This window comes from Lissotriton vulgaris, chromosome 1_1, assembly GCF_964263255.1.
Source record: "Lissotriton vulgaris chromosome 1_1, aLisVul1.2, whole genome shotgun sequence".
Taxonomy (NCBI): Eukaryota; Metazoa; Chordata; class Amphibia; order Caudata; family Salamandridae; genus Lissotriton; species Lissotriton vulgaris.
In genome coordinates, this window is record NC_141685.1 from 1,142,569,112 (window position 1) to 1,142,589,220 (window position 20,109).

Consider the following 20,109-nt stretch of genomic DNA (forward strand, 5'->3'; position numbering starts at 1 on the left):
GACCTTAGGGTGACTACATCCTTGGTGTGCTCACCCCACGTGGGGGAGTGAGCACAATCCCTAATCCTGATTGGGGAGTGCCTGCCATCCGCAAGATGGCGGGCACTGAAGAGTGGGCTTCACCTCGCCTCCCCCACCTGAGGGGTGGAGTTGGCAGAGGTGGGCGCACCTTCTGGGCTGACTAGTTTTTCCTGTCTGTCTTCCCGCCGAAAAGGAGGGGAGACAGGAAGGGGGCATGCTCCTGATAGCAGGAGAGGCTGAGGGTCACATTACAAAGGCTGCCAGGCCTCTTAAGCTCCCCTGCCACAGATGGCTCTTTAGGGCCTGGGGGAGGTGTGAACACCTCTGCCCAGAAAAGGCTTTGTTTCTGCGTTCAGGGAGTGAAGACTCCCACCCTAGGGGTCCAGAAACATGTCTCGTGGTGGCAGACTGGTGTGTAGCAGTCAGGGAACAATGCTGAGTTGCGCTATCCCAAACGTGGGTAGCGGCACCGGATGCACACAGAAAAGAAAATTTCCAGCGAGGTTGATTGTGCGTTTGAATTTATTTTATTGCGAATCAAATTTTATCTTCATTCAAAATGTTGTATTCACATGATGAAATTTATACATCAATCTTCATTTCTTATTGATTCAAAAGCTTCCCCATGAATTCCCAATGCATTTCGGGCGCTGGGCCCTTCATCAGGGGATTTAACTTTACTTCACATAAATCACGGTAATTTCTCGCCAAAGCTATTCTGATTGGCCACGTTTGGGATAGCGCAACTCAGCATTGTAACTTGGTCCTACAGTCCCTAACGGATTACCGGATAGCACCAACTCAACGTCATAGACCATACTCTGAAGTTTATACACCCAGGAGTGCGATTGTCCTAAAACCATACCAGTTTAGCAGTCAGGGAACCCACCAGAGGCTGATTGGTTTTCAGGAGGCATCTCAAAGATGCCCTCTCTGTGCATTTTTCATTAAATCTCACACTGGCATCACTGTGGGTTTAATGTGTTGAGAAGTTTGATACCAAACTTCCCAGTTTTCAGTAAAGCCATTATGGTGCTGTTGAGTTCGTAATGACAAACTCCCATCACCATATACTCTTAATGGCATTACTGCACTTACAATGTCTAAGAATGGAACTAAACACTGTAGGGGTACAGGGCTCATGCACCTGTACCCTCACCACTGGTATTGGGCACCCACCTAGAGGGGTGACTGATCTATGCCAGGGTAGTTGGTTGTAGGCATGACACACAGGGATGTGTACCATGCCGACTCTTCACTTTGTTCTGCACTGACACACGCAGCCTGCAAAGGCAGTGTGTGTAAAGGTACAGGGCCTCTAAGGATGGCACAATAAGTGTTTTTGCCCTTAGAGGTCTTCCCTGGTCACAGTGCCCTGGGTAACTGTGGTAACATTTACCAGGGGCTGACCTGTGGCTTGAGATGCCAATTGGGTTTGTTCTGGGGTAAGAACACAGGCCCTGGGAACCTGATTGGCAGGGACCCATGGCACATCAAGTAAAAGTGCATCAGTAGTCTGGCAAAAGGGGGGGGGGTTACTGCAACAGAAAGGAGTAGTTTCTGTCCTGTAACTCCAGTTCTGTAGTAGGGGTATCTCTGTTATAGTCATAATCTAGTGAATAGTCCCGCCCATGTGCGTGGACCCCGGAGCAATCAAAAAATAATCTCTTAAATTGTCAAAAAAATGCAGAACTGCACAGACACTTGAGAGAGAATTAAAGACAGATAATGCAGACTATAAAACCAGGCTACACTGTCCATTACTTCAACTAGAAATTCCACCAAAAATCCACAACAGCAAAGCCTGTCCAGATTTCCCTTGCCTCAGCAGCAAAAACCCCTCTGGAATGATAGACAGGAAGACCTGGACAGACAAGCCCCATAGGCTGCCATTATGTGGCTCAGAATAGGATACTGTGCCTTTAAGAGAACTTTCCAGAACTTCACAGTATCCCAGAATGCACTGCAGGTCCCTTTTACTTTCAGTTCTTTTTGAGCATTGAGCTCTCCCTTTTCAAGGGTTTATTGGTGATTTTTCACTTTTATTTCAAGTTGAGTGCTTTCTAAAGTACTTTGGTGCTTTTCTTCTTGGTTTTTGCATCCTTTTGATGTCAAATATGCCTGCATTATTTGACAAATGTCCAGAGTGCTCCAGGAAGAAGGCCAAATCAGATCCCCATGAGGTGTGTATCCTCTGCCTTCCCTCTTCCCATGTCCCAGAGGAGTGTGTGATTTGTCAGGGCTTCTCTGGCAGGACCCTGAAGGACAGAAAGAAGATCAGGCCTCAGGGCCTTGAGGAAAGAAGGCTGAAGGCGCAAGGTGGGTCTGGAGGGGCTTCCTCTGCCCGTGCTGAGGCCTCTGGGGGGCTCCCCAGGGGCAGGAAGACCAGCAAGCGTCCCCATTCTCCGTCTGGGTCGATTGCACCGACTACGGTGTCGAGAGGGATGACTACAGTCTGTTCCCCGTCGTCTGGAGCGAAGCGACGTCGACGCTCGACGTCGAAGGAACTGAACAGACCGCCGTCAAAGTCTCCTGTGACGATTTCGTCGTCGTCGAAGTCATCGGCGAGTGATCGACGTTTAAAAGGCCCGGCGTCGGCGCTCGCCGTCGAGGCGACACCGCCGTTCGCCGTTGGCGAAAAGGAGAAGATCGTCGTCGAGGAGATCCTCGTCGTCGAGGAGTAGATCGCCGTTGAGGCGCAGAAGGTCGCCATCGAGGCGCAGAAGGTCGCTCCGGGGTCCACGCACATGGGCGGGACTATTCACTAGATTAGGACTATACACAGAGATCCCCTACTACAGAACCCAATTTCCTACAGTGATCACCTGAGGAAGATGGGAATTGCCCGGTTCTTCTTGAACACATATCTGAATCAGATTTGTCTCTTATACCTAGCTGTCTAATTCATCGTTCAACAGCAAAAAGGGCTTTTGCAGGGGCCTCCTTATGAAAAACCAAAGCTGATAAGACTCATCATTTAGTGGTCTGACTTGGTAAAAGTTGAACAACAGTAACACATTTCCACCATCAACAGAGACATGAAGAAGAAAGCCTACAAAAAAGGGGGCACCTGGGATTGGTTACTGGCAATTTTGGGAGGGAATTTGTGGATTAGAAAAAACTAGAAACTGTTTTGGTAAGTAACCGGAGTGGGGGATCTGGAAAATGGCTGGCCTACCTGAGGGAGGTGAAAAGAGAGAGTTTATGCGATCTAAACAGTTAGAAATTCTCTGTGTACAGGAGACGTGGTAATCTAAAAGTTTACTCCTGTTTGATAACTGACACATAATTTCAAAAAGTTTCAAAAGTAAATAAGGAGTATCGTAAAGGTGGGCTCACTATATTACTGATCACTGACTTTGAGTAGAAACTTGAAATACTACGAGTCAAGTGTATTTATTTGTGAGTTGATGGGGTGCGGGTAAATTTGCCTACTTCACCAAGTCTAGAGAGAAATAGCTTGCTATTTTTTGAATATTGATGTACCTCCAGGACATATTTTATGATAAAGACTAAATATTATGAGGCTGCAGATAAAATCTACTAAGTCAAATGAGACAAAATTACCTACTAGAAGGAGACTTAAGTGCAAAATTATCAATTTGTGTTTCAATCAGAATTTGCTGCAAAAAAGCATTAGAAGGTATGTCACATTTGACAAATAATAAAGCTAATAAGAAAGGAAAAATGTTGTTAACCAACTTGTTGGACAGAATAGTAGCCTTTTTAAATGGCAGAACAGAAGGAGACATACCAGGGAATTTTACCTGTATTAGGTAGTGCCTTGTCTACGCTTGACTATATAATTGCTACATATGACTTCACAATGTAAAAGTGATGACAGTACCTCTTACTGAAATGGGAGATCTTTGCTTACATTTTATAAAAACAGGCTCTGGGGAGGATAGCCCTGAAAAGCTTTCCGTAGGTACCAAAAATTCTCAAGATTTTACAACACAAAAAGTGACTTAAAGACAATGCAAAAAATGATTGCTAAATCGCACTGCTAGATGCTAATGAAAGAATATTTAGCAAAACTCATTTTGTAATATTTACAAGGTTAGGACTCTGAAAAAAATATGGTCTTAAAAGTAGCCAGGCTTCCTTCAACATTCTTCTTTTCTAAATAAATTAACAGTGGTAGACACTATATTGGACACATGAAAGGGAAAAAGTGAGTCTATCTATTTTACATTTGTTGAGTTCTCCACAGCCTTCAATATATTTGACAGATCACACCGCAGTGAAAGTTGGTTGCCCTTAAGATTCATGATGAGCTACTCTGAAGTTTAATTTCTTTACATATTTACACATAGGTCTAAGTTCTCTTGGTTTTAGAAGGGAGTCTAACAAAAAGAAAAAGAGAGCTAATGGATTAAAGCAGGGTTGCAAACTGGCACCCCTTCCCTTGTCTCTATATAACAATGCGTTTTAACAATATTCCAAAAGGAAAGAGGATTTCCATCACTGAGTGGTGAGAACCAGCTGCATACTTGACTGTATGCAGATGTCATAGTTATCATGGATGAATCAACAATCAATTTCCAGTGGGGTCTTCAAGAATGATTTAGTTACTGATTAAAACACTATCTCCAAAGAAATGTGTTCAAGAGTAAAGTCATGGTTTTTGCTTCACATCAAAAAAGATTATATTCAAATGGACAACAGGACTGGCACCTATTGAAAGGTTGAAAAACTAAACCTGCCTTGGGAATGTACTTTCTGAGAACCTGTTGTGGCACCTGCATGTGAATCAATTGGTAAGGTATTCAACTTACGGATCGAAGAATTTCGACCTACACAAATATCGGCGTAATTATATCGATAGCAAAAATATCGACGCCCTATGTACAACATGGTAAGTACCAAAATATCGAAAATTTAATATCGATGTAAAAAATATCGTTGTTAAATATATCGATTTTTTTAAAATTTTAAATAACATAAAAAAAACTGTAAATAATACATAATAATTACTTAAACATATTTAAATATATGTAATAATTGTTAAAAAAATAATAATACATATTTAATAAAAAAAAAAAAAATGAATCATATATAATATATAATTACTTAACAATAATTACTATTCCCACTCCAGTGGGTGCAACAGTAGGGAAAACTGACCCTGAACACTAAAAATACCCCTTTACCCAAAAACCTAAAACTGACCCTGAACCCTAAAAATACCCCTTTACCCATAAACTGAAAACTGACCCTGAACCCTAAAAATACCCCTTTACCCAAAAACTGAAAACTGACCCTGAACCCTAAAAATACCCCTTTACCCAAAAACTGAAAACTGACCCTGAACCCTAAAAATACCCCTTTACCCAAAAACTGAAAACTGACCCTGAACCCTAAAAATACCCCTTTACCCAAAAACTGAAAACTGACCCTGAACCCTAAAAATACCCCTTTACCCAAAAACTGAAAACTGACCCTGAACCCTAAAAATACCCCTTTACCCATAAACTGAAAACTGACCCTGAACCCTAAAAATACCCCTTTACCAAAGAACTGAAAACTGACCCTGAACCCTAAAAATACCCCTTTACCAAAGAACTGAAAACTGACCCTGAACCCAAAAAATACCCCTTTACCCAAAAACTGAAAACTGACCCTGAACCCTAAAAATACCCCTTTACCCAAAAACTGAAAACTGACCCTGAACCCTAAAAATACCCCTTTACCCAAAAACTGAAAACTGACCCTGAACCCTAAAAATTCCCCTTTACCCAAAAACTGAAAACTGACCCTGAACCCTAAAAATACCCCTTTACCCAAAAACTGAAAACTGACCCTGAACCCTAAAAATACCCCTTTACCCAAAAACTGAAAACTGACCCTGAACCCTAAAAATTCCCCTTTACCCAAAAACTGAAAACTGACCCTGAACCCTAAAAATACCCCTTTACCCAAAAACTGAAAACTGACCCTGAACCCTAAAAATACCCCTTTACCCAAAAACTGAAAACTGACCCTGAACCCTAAAAATACCCCTTTACCCAAAATTAATTAATATTACAAATAAATTACTTCCCACCCTATTCCCCTATAAACCCACAACCCGCTCCAGTAGTAAAACATATAATTTAGTTAAAAATATACATAAATTATCAATTAATTAATCAATTAATCAATTAAAATAAATCATTGCCAATTAATATTTAATTGCAAAATAAATTAATAATTGAAAAATAATTATTTAATTACAAATAAATTACTTCCCACCCTATTCCCCTATAAACCCACAACCCGCTGTGGTAGTAAAACATAATTTAGTTAAAAATATACATAAATTATCAATTAATTAATCAATTAATCAATTAAAATAAATCATTGCCAATTAATATTTAATTGCAAAATAAATTAATCATTGAAAAATTAATTATTTAATTACAAATAAATTACTTCCCACACTATTCCCCTATAAACCCACAACCCGCTGTGGTAGTAAAACATATTATTTACTCTTATATATTTTTAAATTATAAAAACATATTAAACACATATTATAACAATTAATTTAAATACTTAACTTATATTTCTAACACATATTAGTAAATCGAAATTACTTACATCGATATATATGCTATCGATATTAGTAATTTCGATATTACTTACCTTAGGGTCGATATTCTGGCCATCGATATTCTGGACATCGATATTCTGTCCCATCGATATTAGCAACTCGATATTAGTGTAGGTCGAAATTAAAAACTCGATATTTTGACTGTTTACCTCAACTTACATAGCACAGGGCTGAGAGTGTTGTATAATACAACAACAGGCTGTTCCGGAAGAAAGCGTATCACACAAAAGTACCAACAACACTTCTTAAATGGCATAGAATGTCTTTTAGCATTCCAGTGTAAGACAGAGGGTAAGGTTGTTTAGCCTCTGGTCTCAGATAGGAAAATGATACTAGCCCTAAGATTAGAACTCAGCATATTCAGCACTTACACACAAGCACCTGGGGCTATAACACTGTAGAGCTTTTGTTTAAACAGGACGTAGCAAATACTCTTAGAGAATTTGTGAGAAAATGCTTCTTTTGACATGGTTAGCCCTAGCTTTTTGCCTGGTTTTGCAGTAATTTCGATTGTAGTGCACAGAGTCCCTGCCAACGAGGTCCCCTGTGCCAGTGCTTCTTCCCTAAAACATACCCACAATTGGTACTTCTGCCCCCCTGTAAGTCTCTACCAAATGGTACCCTGAGTACCTAGGGACTGGGAGCTGAAGAGGATCCCCTGGGATCCCCCTCACTAGGACCATGCCACTGCCCTTGCATGCCCTTCTGAGGTGAAAAACGAAAATGTCGACATAGCACCCTGCCTGGGTGCCATGCCAGCCAGCACTGCCTGTAGGTATAGGTAACTCACCCCTCTAGCACGTCTAACAGACCCAAGGCAAGGTGCACTATACCCCAGGTGATGGGATATGTGCAGGAGCGTATATGCCCCTACAATCCTTGAGTCGATTCTTAAATATTGAGTGCCAGAGAAGCCTTGAGGAGTACATGGGCTGGAAATTTGACAACTCAAGTTCCACAGCACCATGATGGCTTCAATGAAACCAGGAGTGTTTGGTACCAAACAACTCCTTGTAAAAAATACAAACTGATGCCAGTGTGAGATTTATTACACCATGTAATCAGAGAGCACCTAAGAGGTGCACGCTGAAAACCTACCATCCCTGGTGTGGGCACTGACTGTCTTTAGGCAGCCTGCCACACACATGCATGTTTCTGGACCCTTGGGCCTCTGCTCTCTGGGACCAGAAACAATGCACATCCTGGGCAGAATTCTCACACCTCCTGCCCCAGGATGGGCCAGTGCTTGAAGGGGATACTTCAAAGGCCAGCCACCTTTGTGATGCAACCAGCAAACCCTGCTGCTGAAAGCAGATGGCAGCCCCCGGTTTGTACCCCCACTTTGGGTAGGAAAACCTAGAAGAATTGCAGATGTGCCTACCTCTACCAACTCCACCCCTAAGGTGGGTGAAGCGAGTGAAAGCACATCTCTCCGTTCCCGCCATCTTGAAGATGGGGTGACCCCTCCAATCAGGACTAGGTCTTTGCCCCCTCCCACAGGAAGGTTGCAAAATAGAGCGTGTAGTCACCCCAGGTAAGGTGCCCATTGACCCTACCTGCTACTTCCCCAAAACGCCCTGAAAGTCTGTATTTAGGTTGCTGCCCTAGACCTAGAAACTAGATCTGTGATGACCTAAGAAGAAAGAAGACATCCCTGCAGAAGATTGAAGACGACGAGTGCCTTGGCCCCAGCCCTACCAGCCTGTCTCCAGCTTCGACGAACCTGCGACCTGTCTAGCAGCCAGCGACATCTGAAAACCCTGGGAGGACTGCTGCCTTCGAAAGAGACTCCAATCTCCCATGGACAGCAGACCTGTCCAGAAGAAATCTACTCCAAGGGCTCTGGATCTAGCTAGAACCGCAATTCCTGTACACTATGTACCTGACCGAGTCTGAGTGGCTCACCTGCCTAGTGAAGTCTCCCCAGGGATCATGACCTCAAAACCAGCATTGGCTGACCTCTCCTAGCCTCCACAACAGCACCTACAGTGTGAATCCAGAGGCTCCCCTGACCGCGACCGGCTCCAGTAAGAACACTCTGACGTCGAATGGCACCCCTGCACCCGAAGCCCCTGAGCCTTGGTGAGCTGAAGTGACGATGCCCCTACAACCCCTACACCTCTACTTACCTCTGCTGTCATTGGTCTTCCTTCTGAGACCTCTGGCGCCACGCCTGCAGCCTGTTTCTCAACACCAGAAACCCCATTAAATAGCATTAGGCCCCTGATGCCCTGCACCCAGCCGTCCCTGTGCCACTGGTGGTGTAGGTTTGGTGCAGGTTTGTGCCTCCCGTGCTTAACATAACCCCCAAAGCTTGTCCCCAGCAAACAATGTACTTACCTGCAAACAGTGTGGTTACAAGCACCCTCCATTGAAATGCATTGGGCCAAACTCAGATTTTGACCTCTGCACCCGTCCACCCCTGTGCCGCTGATGGTGCAGTTTGAGTACTCACCTGACCATTGCCCAATGCGGACCTTTGGTTCTGAAGACTGGAACTGTAAGTGTAATACTTGTTTAACCGCAATATTGTTTTTCCCATTGGATAATATTGAACTATTCAGAAATTGCTCAAGGTGTCGACATTTTGAAAGTGAAAATGCATTTTTGTTTAAAAAAGTACTTACCTTATTGTGAAGATCTTGGTCTTAAAATAAAATACAAAGTATAATTTTCTAAAATCGGTGTGGATCCATTATTGGTCAATGTTGCGCAATAAATGTCTTACACTCCTAAGGGTGCTTGCCCACACTACCACTAACAGAGCACTTTGGGTTTTACATTAAGCCCTGTACACTTTTGGGGAATCCCTGAACTCTGTGCACGGTATAACCACCTAGTGGGCATACCATATACAGAGACAGCTTCCTACAGAATTAGTAACATATGTACTGATGCAGCCCCAGCCACTTGAATAGCCTTTTGGAAAAATATAGACTATTCTTTGTTTTTTTAACTTGAAGCATGGTGGTTATGTGGGGTGGACAGGTAACATTCAGGTAAATAATTCCCTCAGATTTCTGGTACAAAAGCTGACTTATGGAAAGGACAAACAATTAATAAGTTTTACATTTAACTATTCCACACTGTAAACAACCCTATTATAGAATGCTGATTGATAATTCGATAGGGAGTTTTTTCTCTTTATCTTATTCTTGCCCCTGAACGCAAATAAGGGCAAGTGGTACTGAGTCAACTGGACTAAAAAAAGATTTACATTGTAGTAATTTTATGAAAGGATCTTAAACATGTATTGTATGTTTGCTCACAATTACGTCAGTTTCACTACTACTGTTTTTGTGTAATTTGGGTAAGCAGTGCTCAGGAAGCTTTACAGTATATATGCGCACTACCCACGGTAATGGATTCTTTTAGGATCTATAGATTTTTGTAATCACTTTTTTACGTTATAGTAATTGATCAGGGATGATTACAATTTTTAATTTTTATGGCATTTAAAATCATACATATGAAATTTAAATGTAATTTGTACATTATAATGTTTTAGAATGATTACTGTTGACCTTTGTGGGAGGAGTATATCAATAAATTATAAAACGTTAGTAGTAGTACTTTAATGGTAATGGGGGTAAAGGCAGAAATTCAACATGTGCTTTCTTTGATCAACATGGTGAACAACCATTTGAAAGTGATACAGCATTTAGAGCACTGGGATGTCTCCAACAAGAGAACAAATACTCACCACTGGGTCAGCCCCTGGGAAGGATCGGTCAGTGATAAATCAACATACACCTGTGGAGAAACAGTCGAAGTATCAGCCCGATTTACAGTAAAGGCAAATAGATATTTACAACAAGTAGCCTAAAACAGTGGTAAAGACTCAGGCCAAGGAGGTAAGCAAGGCACAAATTACAGATGCCAGACAGAAAGCGAGACTGGAAGAGTGATACAGATAAAAAGGGAACAAAGTATGAGAGCGGGAATCAGGGAAGAAAAGAGAAAAAAAGGACGGTTGGACAGAAAGACTGAAGAAAAGAGATGAATGAGTACGGAATTAAATGAGGAGCAGCATTGGTTGAAGAAAGTTAAAGTGAGCCATGCTGCAATGAAGAGAGAGTGTTACCAGGCAGTGAGAAGTGAGGATCCTTAGCTCAGTTACATTAGTGTCCTCTTACCTTCCCAATCCTATTGCTTTCTCTGGACATGAAGGAGGTGCTATTGTTCTTCACAGAGAGTTCCAGCTGCCTCCTTCTTACTTCATCTAAAGACATATCCCATTCAAACCTGCCAGAGGATGATATCAAAGAGTATAAGACAGACTGCTGTAAACTAAAAAGGGTTTTTAAAATGTCAACCTGTGTAATCAATAGTGACCTCCCAATGCCATCCAAAGTAAAACTTTCCCACCAAAAAGTCTCAAATTTACCGCCAGGTCTATCAGACATTGACCACACATACTAAGACGAACCTGCACTGGACGCGGGCAACGTGGGAGGCGGAAGTACTGACCCTTTCTGATGACGACTGGACCGAAGCTCTTGCCAGCCCTAGGGGTTCGGCAGTGTCCTCTAGATATAGACTGATCCAGTTTAAATACCTGCATCGGGTATACTACACCCGCCTCCGCCTCTGGAAGATGGGGCTATTCCATCCCCCACTTGCCTCAGATGCCAGTTGGATGAAGGATCCTTTTTACACACGGTCTGGGGCTGCACAGCGTTACAACATTTTTGGTCGGGAGTACTGTCCTGTCTGGGGCGGGTACTGGGGTGGGACCTTCCAGCAGATCCACGCCTAACCCTCCTCCACAGTACTGATGACATAGGGGGGAACATATACAAAAGACACCTACTTTTTCTGGGACTCACATTGGCCAAGCACGACATAGCCCAACAATGGAAGTCCTCTTCTCCCCCGGCGGAAGCGGCCTGGAAATCCGCATTGGATAAATGTATGTCTGCCGAAGTGGCGGTGTTTCAGGCCCAAGGTTGCCCGTAGAAGCACTGGAAGATCTGGACTGCATGGGCCAAGTACCGGGGCATTGACCTTTCTATCTTTCCCACGTCCACGAATCAAGATCTCATAGACAGACTCACCATTGCATGTCTTCCCATTATAATTCACGGATTAGCCGGCGCGGAGATACGATCATATGTGTATATGCCTGTATAGTGTTTCAAGCGGATAGGGTGGTGCAGGGGTGCAGGGTGGCGGGAGGGGGGTGTTGTTGGTTTGAATGTTTTATAGATCCTCAAAGGATACCCTCTGCAGCGATTTGTATACCTATGATCATTGCTATGTTTGCATATTGCTTGTTGGGGGCACACCCCATTGGATGTAAAAATTCAATAAAATGTATTGTCAAAAAAAAAAGTCTCAAATTTCCTACAGGCTAAAAGACAACATTCCTTACACCAGTGTCTCTGACCATATTAGCTATTAGCTTTCATGGACTGCCAAACAACCAAAAATCAGCTATCCCCACCCAAGAGTTTGTATAACAACTGGCCAAAGGAAACCAAGCTCCCCTTCCCCCATCCGAGGCATTGCATCAGTTGTGAAGGGATATACTGTCACTCAAGGGTCTTTCTGGCTCTCTGGGACCTCCTCACGATGGACCTCAGCATACTGGACCTCATTATGATGTCCTGCTTTTATGATAAAGATGTATCTAGTCAACTAACTGGTTAGTGCTCTGGATATGTGGTTAATGGATGTATATAGAATGTTCTGTAAAATGTGTTTTGTTGTGTTTGTTTAAGGTGCCTCACAGAGGATAGTGAAGTAAGTAGTGACATGATTGATAGCCTTCTTAAAAGAATATATGTGCTGTGATTATTTAATGATCCAGCTAAAGCTGTAGATGTGAGACGGAAAACTCTTAAATATACTGGGCATGTAATTTTGCAGTAGGTGTCAGAGAGGTGCTTGATACATGTTCCCCACGTTTTCTCAAATGTGGGTAAAGTGTGAGATATAACAGCTGTTAGCTTTTCCATATCTAGTAGGTCCCAAAGTTTGTGCAGCCAGTCTGTGTATGTTGGTACCATGTCTGTACCCCATCTGGACAGTAAAACTTGTTTTGCTGCACAAATAGCTAAAGTGATGGCTTTCTCCTTGTTGGAGTGTAGAGGGTATGTTGGGAAGTTGGGGAGGCCTAGCAAAACATAACTAGGGAAGCAAGGTATCTTAGTGTGAAACATCTGGTGGATGTCTGCTAAGACATCTGTCCAATAGCTGTGAAGTTTGGGGCAGTGCCACAGCAGGTGAACAAACATGCCAGACTGGTTGCAATGAAGCCAGAACTGGCCGTCCTTCCCCTTCTGCCATTGGGCCAGGCGGGCCGGAGTATAATACCAGTAATGGACTATTTTTAATAATGTTTCTTTGCCAGAAGCACTGGTGGCTAATGTCCACCCATTCCTTTTCAGTGAAAGTACGTTCACATTCTGTCTCCATCTTTTCCGAGCCGGTGTATTTGCAAGATTGGTGGTAGTGTTGAGGAATGCATACATTTCCTAAAGTAGACGGTTGTTATCCCTTCTAGACAGTAGCCAGCGCTCGAATAGGGTAAGTTTCCTGCAAGTATATGGTCTGACGGACTGTGATGTGATGTGATGTGAATGTATATATGTTTTATTACTTTTAAAACATTGTATGGCTAAGAAACCATATCAATGCTTTTACAGTATTATTTCGCAATACTTATCTTACTGTACGTACTTTTTATCATAACAAGTCTTGCAATTGTGGCAATACATTTCTCTTGTACGAGAAGAAAGACTGTTCAATAAATGTTAACCCTTTATTGACAAACGCCCGTCTCTCTATTCTCTACATATTGTGAAAGTAAACTGCACCAACCTGACTGAGTAAAATAACTGTCTATTGTTTCACACGACCCTAGAGATTGACTCTTGATCTGAGGAGCAAAGTTGTCATGTTGCACAGTTGTTGGAAAACTGAATCCCTTCTTGTCTGAGCCAGGGAAGCTGATCACTTCCTATTTCAGTCAAGAAAGTTTCCAGTGACCTCTGAGCTAGTTGGTAACAAACCCAATTAAGTTTAGCATAGTCAGTGGAGGCCTGGAAGATCCGCACTTCTACGTCAATACTACTGTTTATGTTATTCCAATGCGCAGGGCCTATTGGGAAAATAGGAACTACACTACATGGCGCCCAACGTTTGGTAAGGCGATAAACTAACGCAAGACGTTAGAGTAACTCAGTCGTGCATATTTCACACAGACCCCTTTTTCCCGTAAATACTCCAATAGACGTCTGGAGTGGGTGAAAGGTTAAGTTCCGCCCGAACTCAGTAGGAAGAGATTCCTATGTAAAGCTCTGGTTTATTCAACGTTGAAGGATACAGTGTTCCAAAATATTGTGCACCTAATCTTTGTCTCCTTGGAGACCTACTCTGCAAAGCCTGCATTTATAAAATGACAGACAGTGAAGAAGAAAGGGAAGCAGCTAGGCTGGCAACCCTACTAATAGAGGAAGACTCGAGTCTCCTACAGACTGACCCGGATGCCATCGACATCCCGGTCCATTTAAGAAAATCTATAACTTTAAAACTTATAGAAAACGGACTGACACCACAAGGTGGTACAGTAATTTTCGTGATAGAGGCTCACGAATATCGGCAGACAGAGGTATTCTATTCATGGATAAACTTTCCAGCGGCAAACGCTAGAACAAAAGAGTTTCACTATTACAAAATAGAGGAACCTCCGGAAGAGTACGCTCCTTTCGAGGAGACTGAAATCCCACTAAAATTCCAAGAGCACCTGCTCTGGTTTAATGGCCAGAAGCACTGGTGGCTAATGTCCACCCATTCCTTTTCAGTGAAAGTACGTTCACATTCTGTCTCCATCTTTTCCGAGCCGGTGTATTTGCAAGATTGGTGGTAGTGTTGAGGAATGCATACATTTCCTAAAGTAGACGGTTGTTATCCCTTCTAGACAGTAGCCAGCGCTCGAATAGGGTAAGTTTCCTGCAAGTATATGGTCTGACGGACTGTGATGTGACACAGTGTCGTACTGCAATATAACGCTGTAATGGCAGGGTTTTTGGCTCTATTTAGCAGTGATATAGACTTTAATCTTGCTCACATCTAGGATAGGTATTCCTAGCTTGTGTTGGACCTTTTAAGCCCTTTCTTCCAGACCTAGAAGAGGCCATCTATTGCCTATTGGCTTTGGCCTGTTATTTTTGCTTATAGTAGAGGTTGGATCCTGTGGTCCTGACTTTATATTACACATTAGTATGGTTTATGTAGGTATTCTGACAGAGCTAAGGGGTATTTCATCCCTTTCAGGCCTACAGGCCTAGAACTAGAGGGACTCCATCTTGATGGAGCTGAGAGGCTTTTAGAGTAAAGGTAAAGTTTATAGTTAAAGCTGTTGTTCGCTTGGAGAGAACTGGCTCAGGCTGGCCCTTATCGAAGGAATGTATTTTTCTCCACTCCGAAGACACAACTTCAGGCTGGCCAGCTGGGAACGTGTCCTTGGTACGGGGAGGTACAAGAATTTGGTGGGCGGCAGGTTACTGGCCGTAACTTTCCATGAAAGGACAAGCTTCCATATTAGCGAGCTACAGGAGAGGAGGAGTGTTCATTCCAGCTTGTGTGCAGTTCAGCTTGGAGCTCAGTTCAGCTTGGAGCTCAGTTCAGCTTGGAGAGAGAACAGGATGTCTGCTGGAGCTGCAGAATAGAGTGCAGTTCTGGAATGGAGAAAGAAGGCAGACGATTGCTGAAGATGAGGAGAGAGAGCAGTGCAGAGAGCATCAAAGAAGGCTGTCAGCTGGAGCAATTGAACCAGAGGCGTGGTGATGTGGTGAAGGAGGGAGAGACAGAGAGAGCCCTAATCCCACCAGAGGCAGAGAGAAATCTTCCTTCTAATAGGTGAGGTAGTCTGAACTAGTCCCCTTTACACTTACACCTTAATCTTGTTCTTATTCCCTAGGCTATTGTATGTCTAATCTTTTCCCTTTCAGCGGTGTGTTAAAAGTTCCTGTTACCCCGCAGATAAATTGTATGTCTAATCCTTTTCTTTCAGCGGTGTGTTAAAGTTACTGCTAGTTATAGAGACCCCATAGTTTTGTGTATGTGTACTTTATTATTGTTACAATAAACTTCCCCATTAATTTAGTGAATTAGTGTGTATGAGTTTTTTTATGATAAAGCTAGCCTGTCTTCTAACAGAAGGGAGTAGGAGCGCTTAAATCAAGGAATAACTCAATCACACAGTGTGTATATCTTTGTCCCCACACAGTAAGGGTAATCCCATTTCCTAGTCAGGTATTACTGTTTGAACAGATGCTACCCCTGATCAGGTAAGTAATAGTGAATAATTAGGTAGATAGGAGACCTGCAACTAAGGGATAAAGTTAGTACACCATCCCATAATCCTGTAAACAGCGTCTTCTGTTCCAAAGCATAGGTAACCTTTTTCTCCTAGTCAGATGTTACAGCCAGAACAGATGCTGCCCCTGATCCGGTAAGTCTGAATAAATAGGGAGAACAGGGAGCCCTTGAGCTAGGGAATTGTTGACACTAAGTAATTCGGCTATCCCATAATATTATAGTAGTAGCAGACCCTTAGTGAAGAGACAGAAAACTGAAGGTGTTCATAGGAAAGTGGTCGTCGTTGATATACGGCGTTAATGAGAACGCTGGGGAGGATTACCAGCGTGGAGGTCTGCCAGATTGCGGGCCGTGTGTAAGTGAGAGCGCTGGGGGGGATTACCAGCGTGGAGGTCTGCCAGATTGTAGACCGTTTGGAAAAGGAGAGCACTGGGGCTGCAGACCCACGTGTGTAGACACGCCGGATTGTGTGTCATATCTGCCCCAGGGTAGATTAGTCTGGGTCTGAGTGGCCGCGAGACTATAAGGTATGAGTGTGGTGTAGGGCATGGATATCCTTAGTAATCAGTGAGTATTCTTAGTATCCCTATAGATTTAGTGGTGTTTCTGATAATATGAGCTTGTATACTGCGAGTTCCCCATCCTCAGGTAGGTACCTAGGTGCCTGGATAGATGGTCCTGAGGAGGGATGTGGTACATTCTGGCTGGGTTAGAGGGGCCCCTAGGGGCTGATCCCATCTAAGCAGAAAATCCGGCCATTACAAACGCCAGCGCCACAAATTTGGGAGTCCAAAACTCTGTTGCATTTCTTCAAAATCTATTGGCCCATGTTCATCGAACAGGTCACCAATTTGTTTGCAATTGGCTTTTTGCCATTGGGCGTATGCTCGCTCGTTTCAAGAATCAGAGTCAAAAAGGGAATGGAGCCTCTGACGGTACGTTCGCTTTAGTGGGACAGAGTTTGCCTTCCTGTTTCCAAATCAAGGCCTTTTGGAGGAATAAATGTCTCTGACCAAGAACAAGTTACTTCCCTTTGGTAATGCTCTTTCTGGTGGATACTCTGGGTGAGAACATGGCTTGTGTTACATGATGTAGTTGTGCAACCTCAACGTGTACACTTAGCAACCCCTTTAGGACCCTAAGGTTTGGTCTGTCAAACCCTCAGCTAACCCTGGGTAGCTGTGGAACTAAGCAGCAAAGCTTACACCGAGGAGCAAGTGTAAAGCATTTAAACAGCACCATAATAACCGAAGAGGAAATTGACCCGACACTCAAGAAATCTGACACAACTTATACAGATAGACTGTATTTTCATAAGGATTTAGACACCGGAGGGTTACAGAGATATGAAATTTACAAGGCATATTAAATCAAAGTACTTTCACTCAACTGCGAACGAGCCTTGACAAATACAACGAATCGGACACTTAAAAACCTTTTAAAGGAAAAATTGGGTAAGTGTCAATGCAGTACTTGGGACAACCAACTCCAACATGGAGCTAGTCAGGAGGACCAGCAAGGTCCTTAGAAACAGATACCTCCACAGAAGAAGCAGTCCGTAACCAGATTCAGGCACTTTATAGCGCTGAAATGAATTCCTATGGAGTGGTCCTGACCCAAGGGATGAAGGACTCTGAAGATGCTCCAAGGATGCTGTGAAGCGACGTCGACAGGGGTCTTCCTGCAAGCGCTCCTCAATCCATGAAGATGGGGCTCCTGGTTGCGGGGTTGAGGTTCCATAAGGTCGTCTTTGGTCTGGCTGAAGTCCAGTCGCCACTAGACTACCAGCCGCCCAATGTCGCGGTCACAGGCCAATCCTTTCTGTGTCCTTAACTTGTCTTCTGAGGGTCCCAGCAACTCTGACAGCATTCCCAGGCTCAGCGAGCTCAGTTGAAACTCTGCGCGTTGGGTCTTGGCCCCTGATGAAGCACGGTGGCGGTGGTAGCAGCTTGAAGACTTTGGGCTACTAACTTTCCCCAGCAGACTTCTCCAGATGTTGTGACCCTGTGCGACAAACAGGAGGCTATCCAGCTGGACCTTGGAGTCTCTCAACTTGGCTGGGCTTTGGAGGTGGATTCTCCTTGAGCATGACAGGGAGGCGCAGCCCCTGCATTCGCTAGCCACCGGCTAGCCACTTCTTCAGTGCAGATTCTCTTTGTCTGGCCCCTTCTGCAGCAGTTCAGTCCATTTTTGGTTCTTTTTCCAGGTAGGTCGAAATCTGAGGTCTGGGTGCTAGGGGTGCCCCTTTTATGCTCTGAAAATGCCCTCAGGGCAGGATGCGGTGGGTAGCCAATGAGTGGCACAACCAGTGCTTCAGCCCTGGGGTACCACTCTAAATTACATGCCCTGGGTACTAGGGTGCCATATACTAGGGACTTACAGGTAAGTTTGCCATTTCAAATTGGGTATAGCCAATTCAACATGCATTTTAGGGTCAGGGCACTAGGACGGAGGTCTGGTTAGCAGGCCTCAGTGCACTCTCAGGTTTGAAACACTAGCAGCACCAGTCAAAAAACTTTGGGGTGACCATACAAAAAAAGGCATTTGCTTACACTCTATCTAACCGCAGATTTCAAGGAGAACATTTGTTTCCCGGACACCTCGGCCCTCTGAGACTCCCTATTCGGGAGAGTCATATGAAATGAATTGGAGTTCACCTGCTGGTAGAAGCCTTAACCACTCTCTCTAGAGTGTGAAGTTTAGTGAGAAAGTCATGGTCGCCAGGTGCCAGTCTCTGACATCTGGCCACCTGCCTGTTCAATGGTGGGCAAGTGCAGGGTTTTGAGCAGAAGCCCATTAAGATGTCAGTGGGAACTTCACTGGGCAGGAGCTACGGCTCAGATGTGGCAGGCTCAGGTTGTAAGATTTCTATAAGGATATTTGTCTTAACCTCAACAGTGCATAGCTGTAGATCTAGCAAACAAAGTGTTGCGTGCTTATCTAGGATCCTGATCGATACTGTGACCTTATGCCCCTATTCGGCTATAAATCCATTTATTCCCTATATTGGCATAACCGTTCAAGTACGATATTCAGAAAGTCATCTCTGGCCTCACACGAACAGAGCCACATTCCAGGATAGTTTTCTCTGCCACTTCCTTTGCAACCAATTAGTGCAATAACAGAGCAGAAGTCACTATCTGAGATTCCTAGATTAACACTCCGAGTTCTTCAACAAGATAAAAACTCAGCAAACCTGGAAATCCCCGCTTGCTGTGTTTTGATTAGTAATGGAACTCTAATGAGCAACTGATAGCGATCACTTCCTATTGACATCTTTAATTGACGTCTTATGTCCAGCAAACTTACCTCAAACCAGGCACCTGTCAGGTATAAATACTACCAACGTTGCCTTAAGCAATAGCCTGTTGCCCGTCGCTTGATGAAGCTGCTGTATGCAAGCCGCTGATACCAGTATCGCTGCTAAAGCGCGAACGATGGTGTGGTGAACTTAAGAGCTGAACAGCCGTCCCTCTGCGAAGAGCCCTGCAGATGCCAGCTGCCCGCGGACGCTGTCCCCCCTCCTCCTCCTCGACGCGCTGAGGAGAGGCGCTGCCTTTCTCCTGCAGAGAAATCCAGCTCCAGCGTTTCTGGTCTACCCTTGCGGGTGACTGGGATACCGAGTTCCCCTGAAGGAGATACCAGACCTCCATCATTCTATTCAGAGGTATGGTGTTGACTAAACCCTTAGTGAGAATTCTTGAAGCAAACCTAGGCAAAACCAACTTAACTTAAAGCTACTTACTTACTCCCCTCCCACGTATTAGGCTTAGGTCAGGTACACTGGGGTAGGCGTAGTTAGAAGCACTAGTTGAGTATTTTAGCTTAATGTATATATGAATGTATATATGTTTTATTACTTTTAAAACATTGTATGGCTAAGAAACCATATCAATGCTTTTACAGTATTATTTCGCAATACTTATCTTACTGTACGTACTTTTTATCATAACAAGTCTTGCAATTGTGGCAATACATTTCTCTTGTACGAGAAGAAAGACTGTTCAATAAATGTTAACCCTTTATTGACAAACGCCCGTCTCTCTATTCTCTACATATTGTGAAAGTAAACTGCACCAACCTGACTGAGTAAAATAACTGTCTATTGTTTCACACGACCCTAGAGATTGACTCTTGATCTGAGGAGCAAAGTTGTCATGTTGCAC

The 20,109-nt window shown here is 43.7% G+C and overlaps 1 protein-coding gene across 1 annotated transcript in view; it reads right to left on the minus strand.

Annotated features, from left to right (window-relative positions):
• Nucleotides 1–20,109, minus strand: part of ESYT1 (extended synaptotagmin 1) — a 481,007-nt gene that overhangs the window by 29,889 nt on the left and 431,009 nt on the right. Inside the window, exons 29-30 of the mRNA XM_086963895.1 lie at nucleotides 10,753–10,861; nucleotides 10,320–10,369 (exon numbers count right to left, since the gene is read on the minus strand). Of these exons, the coding sequence (XP_086820021.1) occupies nucleotides 10,320–10,369; nucleotides 10,753–10,861 (159 nt within the window). The remainder of the gene's footprint in view (nucleotides 1–10,319; nucleotides 10,370–10,752; nucleotides 10,862–20,109) is intronic.